Source organism: Propithecus coquereli, unplaced genomic scaffold, assembly GCF_000956105.1.
Source record: "Propithecus coquereli isolate 6110/MARCELLA unplaced genomic scaffold, Pcoq_1.0 Scaffold139, whole genome shotgun sequence".
In the NCBI taxonomy this organism is placed as follows: Eukaryota; Metazoa; Chordata; class Mammalia; order Primates; family Indriidae; genus Propithecus; species Propithecus coquereli.
This window is the reverse complement of record NW_012138191.1, coordinates 6,078,349-6,088,241: the sequence shown is the minus strand read 5'-3', so window position 1 is coordinate 6,088,241 and position 9,893 is coordinate 6,078,349. Positions and strand designations below refer to the sequence as shown.

The window sequence follows — 9,893 nt, the reverse complement described above, 5'->3', positions numbered from 1 at the left end:
CCGATTAATTTCTTTCTATTTTTAGTAGAGACGGGGTCTCGCTCTTGCTCAGGCTAGTCTCGAACTCCTGAGCTCAAACAATCTGCCCACCTCAGCCTCCCAGAGAGCTAGGATTACAGGCGTGATCCACCGTGCCCGGCCGAAACATTTTTCTTTATACCAAAAATTATTAAAATTTAGATGAAATGAAAAAATTCCTAGAAAAGTCTAAGTTTCCAAGACTCACTCGAATAGAAATAGAAAACCTGAATAATCCCATAACCACTAAAGAAATTGAATCAGTAGTTTAAAATCTGCCTTAAAAAGTAAACCATGATGGCCTTCACTGTTTGTTTTGTTTTGTTTTTTTAGAGACTTGGTCTCACTCTGTTGCCCAGGCTGAAGGGTAGCAGCACGATCACAGTTCACTGCAACCTTGAATTCCCAGGCTCAAGCGATCCTCCTGCCTCAGCCTTCCTACTACGTAGGACTACAGGGATGCACCACCATGCGTGGCTAATTTTTAAATTTTTCTGTAGGGACAAGGTCTTATTATGTTGTCCAGGCTTGTCTCCAACTCCTGGCCTCAAGCGATCCTCCCACCTCAGCCTCCCAAAGTGCTAAGATTACAGGTATGAGCCACTGTGCCCAGCCCCTTCAATGTTTTATAAGCAAATACAACCAAAGAATCAAGGAATAAATAATTCAAATCTTATCAATAATATTTCAGCCAGGCGCGGTGGCTCACGCCTATGATCCCAGCACCCTGGGAGGCCAAGGCGGGAAGATCCCTTGAAGTCAAGAGTTTGAGACCAGCGTGAACAAGAGCGAGATCCCAGCTCTACTAAAAACAGAAAAAATTAGTTGGGCATGGTGGCATGTACCTGTAGTCCCGGCTACTCAGGAGGCTGAGACAGGAGGATCACTGGAGCCCAGGAGACTGAGGTTGCAGTGAGCTGTGATGACCCCATTGCACTCTAGCCAGGGCGACAGAGTGAGACTCTGTTTCAAAAATAAATAAATAAGTACGTAATAATAATATTCTATAATAAGGGGGTAAAAAAGCATTCCTTGGCTCATGAATTTAATCCCAAACTGGAAATTACAATACAAAAAAGGAAAATTAACGCTAATCTCATTTATGATATAATAATCCTAATCAAATTATTAGCAAACTCAATCTAGCAGTATATTTTAAAAAATATGATCCAGTTAGTTCTGCCCATGAATGCAGAACTGATTTAACACAAACATCAAATAATGTTTATTATGTTAACAGATTAGAGGAACAAGTTTGTAAGTAAGTATAGGGGAAAAAGCATTTGATAAAAATCAAGAAATAGTCATGATAAAAACTTTTACCAAACTTGTAATGAAAGGGAACTTTCATACTCTGATAAAAGTATCTACAAAAAAAATCTACAACAAATATCAAAATATACAGGAAGCACTAAAGCATTCTTTAGTGCTAAAGATAGGAATAACACGAGGGTGACTATTATCACTACTTCTAACCTGTGGTGTCCTGGTCTTCTGGGCTAGTGAAAGGAAGATAAAGAAATATAAAGAGGCCAGTCTGAAGTAACAAGTTATCTCAATTGATTGTTCACAGTCAGTTACAGATCGAACTCCTTGGTCTAATCTTTCCCCCTTCTCACTACTGCATTTGACTAGTCTTAAAAAAAAATTAAATTAAAAAAAAAAGAAAAAGAAATATAAAGAATAAGAATTGGAAAGGAAGAAATAAAGCTATCATAATTCATACATCATATGAGTGCCTATAAATAAAACTACAAAGAATCTAGATTATTAGAATTAAGAGAGAATATGGTAAAGTTGAGGGACACAAAGTCAATATACGAATATCAAACGTAGCTAATCCTATAACCAGCAATTCCACTAAAACCTATTATAATCCTAGATAAATTAGCAAAAAACTTAAGTGTAAAAGATATAATTTATAACAGCAAAAAGGATATAAAATAATAAGCTTAAAATTATAACAATATATTGAAAGACATTAAAAATGATAAATAGATATCACATTCATGGATTAGAAAACTCAGGTTTACTTAATTGACATGGTAAAATGTCAGTTTTCTTCAAAGTGATCTTTAAATTCAACACGATTTTAGTAAAAGAAAAAAAAAAAACCCCAACAAGATTTTGAGCAAAGTGCCAAAAATAGCTAAGATACTCCAGAAGAAGAAAAACCAGGTTGGGGAACTTGCTTTACCATATGTTACAGACTGAAATGTTTGTGTCCCTTCCAAAATTCAGATGTTGAAGCCTTAACCCCCAAAGTGATGGTATTTGGAGATGGGGCTTTTGCAAGGAAATTAGGGTTAGATGAGGTCATGAAGATGAGGCATAGTCTGATAGGATTTGGTGCCCTTATAAGAAGAGATACCAGAAAGCTTCCCCCCACACACACATACACATGTGTGCACAAAGTGATGTGGGCACACAGTGAGATGGCAGCCACCTACAAGCCAAGAGAAGAGGCCTCAGAATGAAACCTACCTTGCCAGCACCGTGATCCTGGACTTCCTAGCCTCCAGAACCATGAGAAATAAATTTATTTTATTTAAGCCACTCAGTCTATGGTGTTTTGTTATGGCAGCCCAAGCAGACTAAGATACCATATATAAATATACTATAAATCTAAAGTAAGACAGTGTGGTATTTTCTCAGGGACAAATGGAATAATGGAACAGAACAGAATAATAGCAGCACACAGAATAGAATAATAGCTACACACATAAAGGGACTTAATTCATAACATACCCTGCACTGCAGATTAGTGGGAAAAGAATGATTTTTCAGTAACTGTTTCTGAGACAGGTTTTTATCTACATTTTAAAAAATAAAATTATTTGGGAGGCTGAGGCAGGAGGATTGCCTGAGGCCAGGAGTTAGGGACCAGCTTGGGCAACATAGCAAGACCCTATCTCTACAAAAAATTTTTTAAAAAATTAGCAGAGAGGCCGGGCACGGTGGCTCACGCCTGTAATCCTAGCTCTCTGGGAGGCCGAGGCGGGCGGATTGTTTGAGCTCAGGAGTTCGAAACCAGCCTGAGCAAGAGCGAGACCCCGTCTCTACTAAAAATAGAAAGAAATTAACTGGACAACTAAAAATATATAGAAAAAATTAGCCGGGCATGGTGGCGCATGTCTGTAGTCCCAGCTACTCGGGAGGCTGAGACAGGAGGATCGCTTGAGCCCAGGAGTTTGAGGTTGCTGTGAGCTAGGATGACGCCACGGCACTCTAGCCCGGGCAACACGGTAAGACTCTGTCTCAAAAAAAAAAAAAAGAATCAAAATGATAAATAGTGCATTTTCATACAAAGGAATACTATGGAGCCACGAAAATGAATAAGCTATATGGCTATACAAAATAATCTGTATGAATCCTAGGAACATAATATTGAGCAAGTCCCAGGAGAACACACACAGTATGATTCTATTTGTATTAAGTTCAAAACGAGACATTGTTGAGGTATATAGGCATACACAGTAAAACTCTGCAGCAGGTTCCCGAGGATTAGGTACTGAGCAGCCTGCCTGGCCAAGGTCGGCAGGGCAGGGAAGAGAAGGGCACATGAAGGACTTGAATGAATGAGAAACTGAATAGCGAGAAGTCTTGTGGGAGCAGAAGCCACTGGGGAAGGGAAAAGGTTCGAGAGCTGGAAACATTTCAAGGTAAAGGAAGTACTATTCTTCTCATCCATAAGTAACTGGTGGGTGAAAATCAAAGACCTGTACTATCCTCCCGACCTGGAGTACCCTCCAGATGCTGCCATTAACTTGCATGACAACCTCAGGCAAGTTTTTACCTTCTATAGGCCTCAGGGTACAAAGATCAATCAAGATAACGTATGCAGAGAGGCTCTAGGTAAGTACCACCAGGGGATGGGAACAGATAAATTTCGAGCACATCACAGTCTCAACTAAAGGCAGACTTATCAAGACAGTAATGACACTTGAACTTCAGGACCTGTCCGAGCCCTTTCCAAGGCCTTTGGAAGAACCCTAACCATTCTGTATTAATTTCCTTTAAAAGAATCCCCAAATAGTATAAACTTCGAGCCCCACAAAACCTAGGTCAGTTACTGACCTGAACCCCAAAGTGGTAAAACACTTATCATACAGCCAGGGGAGACTCCTGTTTAAATTCTCTGCCTCTGATCCTTTTATAGTTCATAAGCATGATGATCCGGTTTTCACATCATGTGTGAGATGTGCCTCCCTTAAACCTTGTCACCACATTGGCACATTACCTGTCTGATGTGAAAAAAATTACAAAATAATAAAAAAGTTTCTCTGCTTCTACTGAATTTTCCTGCCTCAGAAAACCACCTCCTAATTTAAACTAGATTTCCCCTAGGAACTAAGACAGTTTGAAAGTTCTTGAAAAAATATGACTAACAAGGTCCCAGAAATACCTGACTGTGCCCTTTATTCTTGCACAGAGACCTCAGGATACACTGATTCTTGTTGGATAACTCAATACAATGCAAGACTATTTTTCTAACAAGGCCCTTTCCTAAGACGGTGCACTAATTTTGGCAAATATCCTTGCTAAATATTATAATTGGCTGGAGGATGACAGAGCACAAACCACCTCTGTGTTATGCCTACAACCTGCTTTCAAAACACTATGCAATCTTGCTGGTAGCCTTGCCACACTCTCCATGCCTTCAGCAAATGTTCCTAACTCCTGAGTCTTCTGCACCAGGATCGGGAGAGGCAGAAGCGCAGGGCCTGCAGCACAAACATAATAACAAATGCCATGACCACCCAGCATTATGTGGATCAAAAACCAGAACTCCTTGTGCTTTGTCTTCTATGTGAATGAAGGAGCAGAAGCTGAATCAGTGATCTGAGAACAGGGAGAGGAATTTGCCACCGGACAGAATATTTTCAACAAGAAGAACAAATCATCCAGAAAGGGGATTTGCTTAGTAGAGGTTGAGGAATTTGTGAGTAAGTCAGAACTCCTCCCCCACAAAAAGGCTATATTCAGCAGGGAAACAATAGGACTCAAAAAAATTTTGAGGAAGCCAAAAAGGAACATGGAGTGAACCCCTGTGAAATGCACGCAAGCCCAAAGAGAGTCTTGAAAATTTTATATCAGCAGAAACACTGATAGCTTGGACTGAAAAGGACAGAGTGTACAAAGTAAAAGACTGCTGGACCCCCAAAATCCTCCTGGGAAGAGGCAGGCTGATAAAACTACTCAGCTACAAACAGGGCACTACCTTTCACTGAGGAAGGAAGGATGACAGAGGTATAGCCACAAGCCCAGAGGGCAGTGCCATGAGCCCAGAGCAAACGAACAGCTCGGAGGGTGGAACCAAGAGCCCAGGGGGCAGAGCTGAGAGCCAGCAGAACTATTCCCAGCCCTTGAAACTTAATCAAGGAACTGGAGTTTGTCCAGCTGGGTTTTAAGGCTGCCCTGGGCTGGTGACTTCTTTTTACCTCCTGTTTTTTCCCTTTGTGAATCTGAAACCTATGCCAGTCCCGCCTTGTGTGTTGGGAGGGCTGGGGCAGAAGACTTGTCTCTTTATTTTCACAGGTTCACAGACACGGAGAGGAACCGTGTTCAGGAATTGTACTTGACAGATTATACTCTGGAGCCTCCTCATATACATGGGATTTAGATGATCTTGATAATGAAATTTTGGATACTTGAGCTCGTAAGATTCAGGGCTTTGAACTGTTGCCATAATGGGATAAGACCCTTGGAGGGGGTGACCATAGTTTGTATAAGGGAGGGACATGAATCATGGGGGCCAGAGGGTAGACTGTGATAGGCAAAAACTTAAGATGCTGGTAGCAGAAGAGGAATTCAGAGGTTCAAAGCATGAGAGAGATTCAATACAAGGGATGTTCTTCATAGCTGAGATGGAGGGGGTCACAGAGGAAGGACCTCTGGGAGCGGGAGCTAAGAGTAGTTTCTGGTTGACATCCAGAAACAAAATGGGGACCTCAGTCCTATAAGCAGAAGGAACTTGTAGACCAACAACTTGGATGAGCTTGGGAGAAGATTCCTCCCCAGAGCTTCTAAGTAAGAGCCTAACCTGCCTGATGCTTTAACTCTGGCCTTATAAGATCTAAATCTAATTGAGCCTGCCTGGACTTCTGACCTGTAAGTGGGCATTGTTTTAAGTTATAAATTTGTGGACATCTGTTACACAGCAAGAGAAAACTAATCCAGATTTTGTTTAGGTCCACAGATTCTATTTCTGGAGGTGTTGCTGCTCTAGCCCATTCTGAGAGCTAACATCAGGCAGCAACAAGAGGACCAGATATAGTTCTGGGATCAGCCCTTTCTAGCATAAGTTTCCTCATCTACAAAGTGCGTGGATCCAAGGAGGAAAGCTGTTAAGAAAACACTTGTACACCAACAAGTCTTTTCGAATATAAGATGTATTATTAATCACAATACCCATGCTGACATCTGTAAACAAAGGACCCAGACATGGCCAAGAACAGAGAAGTCATAGCTCCTTACCTTCCTCAGGCCAGGACTGTTGATTGCCGGAATAAAGATATGCTCCTTCTCCTCCTGTTAGAAAAGTGCCCAGGAAACACTCATCCCCCTTTAAAACAACAATGACAAAAACCAAAACCAAAAAAGAACAGGTGATTTATAGCAGAAATACTTATAGAACCAAAAGTCCTGTCTCATTTTGTCTGTCTACAAAAGCTGAGTCAGACTCAGATATGCCCAATTTATTCCATGGCCTTTGGTGCTGCTGGCTCTTTGGCACATTACTGGCATCCTTCATTTGTGCTGAGAAAAAGAATGTTAAGATCCTCTCTGAGTCTAGGCGTCAAAGCCTGCAATGCTTGTTCATGTTTCAAGTGGATTTATTTCTTCTGTGAAAATGGAGGCAGCTTCTCCTGGGCCTGAAGCCCTGACCTCTCAGCTCTACACGTTTCAGCCAATTTGGGATCTGCCTTTAATAGTATGGGGAGATTTAAAAAAGAAAAAAACACCTAAAGGCCTTAAAGGGAGAACGAATCTCTCTAATTGTATCCTCCATAAATAGTTATTTCTAACGCTCTGCTGGGAAGGGAAAGAATGCAAATAGGAATTAAAAACAAAGTAGTACAGATCCTTTAGATTAGCAGTAAGATGAACTATAAATTATCTTTATAAATTATTTACATTTTATTGTGATATGACATTAACACTGAGAATAAGAAGGCTGCTTACCCTCACTGCTTGTTGGGTTTTCTCAGACAATTTTACTTCATTATCTTCTACCTGTATCCAAAAGGAAGGCAGATTTTTAGTTGACTACTTCAAGGGCCAACCCTGCTGACTCTCCCCGCTGTGTTCAAATATTCCCAGGAGACGGACTCGGGAGTCCCTCCACCACGCCCAGGTCCAAGTGCTCTCTCAGGCCCTGACATGGCTGCAAAGTTGGCTCGGAGCCCAAGGCCATGGCAGGCTCTCACCAAGACCCCAGGTCCAGCTGAGGAGCCTATCACATGTGAAGAGGATGTGCTGGTCTCCACTTACACTTTACTTCAGAGAAAAAAAATTGTTTTTAGGGATGAAGGAAAGAACATACTAAAATATTTCCAGAGTATATTCTCATTTAAACGTGCACATTAGAGGATGACTCGTTCTTCCCTATCCATGTCAGAACTGTGGAAACAGAATACAAACATTCTAAAGTATTAACAGGTATTTAAACCATTACCAGACTCACTGCTGTCCTACTTTTTATGTTTCAAGGCACCAGAGTTTCAGACCAAGTCCCACAGAGGAAGATGGGACTTTGCTACATGTTGAGACATGTTGCTGCAAAAACTCCACAGCCACCATTTTGGCCAGGGAAGGAACCCACAGGATCCACTTCCCACTATCTGTGACCTTGGACAGGCTATTCAACGTCTAAACCTCAGTCTCCTTATCTGTAAAATAAGAGTGTTAATTTCTTCCTTTCACAACTTAACAAGTACCCAGATAACTTAGTTCCTTTCTTTTGAAACTATTCCAAGATTATGAGAGAGTTAAAGAAATTAGATTCATTTGTATAAAGAGAAAGGGCTGAGACAAAAACTTCAATTCTTAAACAACAGCTAGTACAGGATCTGACATCCCACTAGGGACCCAATGAAGCAGCTCTTCCTCAAACGTTCTCCCCAGTTTCTCCATGTCTAGGTCACTTCCATGTGATGAATGACACTAACCAGCCAGGAGCAGAATCTGGGTACAGCAGCCGTCAGGACTATGGAGCTGGTTTCTGTGGTAACAGTGCCATCTGTAGGAAGACCACAGACACGCCAGTTACTCCCCATCACCTTGGCCCCAGACAGTAAATGCCCTTCCCCTTCTCAGGAGCAAGGGCTTCTCTTACTAGTATAGAAGAGTCTAATGCCTGTAGAAAATGAAAACTTCCTCATCTGGGGAAAGGGAGACTAATGAGGGGATAGAAAAAAGTTTCTCCCTGTGATTAACTTTAGCGTTTTTCTGAACAAACAAATACACATTTAAATGAAGAGTCCTAGGAATCAGTCCTTTTTATCTTTAATTTTTTATCAAGGTAGTACGGATATACATGTTAAAAATCAAACAGAATATTATCAGGTTCATTTTATCAGCACTGGATGTTATCATTCTTTAAAGTATTTTGCTAACATAATGGGTAAAAAATGTTATTTATTAATAATTATTGTTTTTAATAGCTTCTTCTTGATTACTAGTGAGGCTGCATATCTTTTGTTATATACACCCCCTCTTCTGTTCCCCATCTGTGAATGGCCTGTCCATATTTTTTGGCCATTTTATCAGAGGGCAGCTTATCTTTTTCTTATTAATTTGTAAGAGCTCTTCATAAATCAGGATATATATCCTTTGTTTATCATAAGTGTTCTAATATTTTCACCAGTTTATTGATGGTCTTTTACCTTAGTTTATGGTTTATTTTGACAAAAAAGAAAAACGTTCAAGGTTTTCCTTCCAAAGATCACATTCACTTACCCTTTTCTTTAACAAAGATCTGAGATGTCAGAAATGATTCTGAGAAGACTACAGATCCTAAGCACCCCTTGCCTCCCAGCAAGTCAGGAATGTCACAGACGGTCATACAGGCCTGTATCAAATGAGAAACCAGAGTTAGACCCGTTGCCAGTCCGAAACCTCCAGGGAGAGATCCGTAAGAAAGACACCACAAAATACTGCTTTAAGGCACAAGGCAAGAGTACTAGGGAGTTTCTAAGGAAAACTGGAGTTAACCTAAATACATCTCTGAACTGGGAGATGACTTCAGGGTCACCCAGGCTTCCCTGCAATTGCTCCTTGGTCAGAGAAACATTTGGGCTAGAAGGAGAGTATCTTCATGTTTCTACAAATTCCCTCAAATTGCTTATCCTTTTTAAGAGGCAACACAATAGCTCTCATTCTTATCTTTTAAATTCCTGAACAAATAGCTCAGACTGTAATCAGCCTTTACTTTTAACTGTGACTGGTCCCCAGCTGATGAGAGTTGGAGGTGTACCCTCCAGGCTCCTGTCCACTTGCATACTCCTCATATCCCCACCTTGCCATGCTCTCACCAATTCCTTCTTTGGTTTGGGCCTGAGTTCTGAATAAACCTGAAAAGGTGGTCATTCAATTTGTATATACGTCTTCATGGATATTTTGGGGTACATTTCAATACCTGCAAGTGCTCCTTTAAGTATCGGTAACATTAAAAGAAAGCTATTCAAGTGTTTATGGCCAAGACAAATAAAAATAGAGGCTTCAGTACTGTGGAAACAAAATTAGAGCAACTCAGAGAAAGCTCCTGAATGGCTTGTAAGAAAGCCCTAATTTATCAGTTAAAAATCAGTAAAAATGGAACAATTCTGGAGAGAATCCAGCAGAAAAAACACAGAAAATGGTATGAGCCAGGC

The 9,893-nt window shown here is 40.8% G+C and overlaps 1 protein-coding gene across 2 annotated transcripts in view; it reads right to left on the bottom strand.

The window, feature by feature from the left end:
• The window catches only part of LOC105806224 (chromosome unknown open reading frame, human C20orf194), a 124,994-nt gene that overhangs the window by 54,341 nt on the left and 60,760 nt on the right, over positions 1–9,893 (bottom strand). For both annotated transcript variants that reach the window (XM_012639309.1, XM_012639310.1), the window contains 4 exons: positions 8,980–9,091; positions 8,190–8,260; positions 7,204–7,254; positions 6,496–6,583 (listed from right to left, as the gene is read on the bottom strand). In XM_012639309.1, the coding sequence (XP_012494763.1) occupies positions 6,496–6,583; positions 7,204–7,254; positions 8,190–8,260; positions 8,980–9,091 (322 nt within the window). The remainder of the gene's footprint in view (positions 1–6,495; positions 6,584–7,203; positions 7,255–8,189; positions 8,261–8,979; positions 9,092–9,893) is intronic.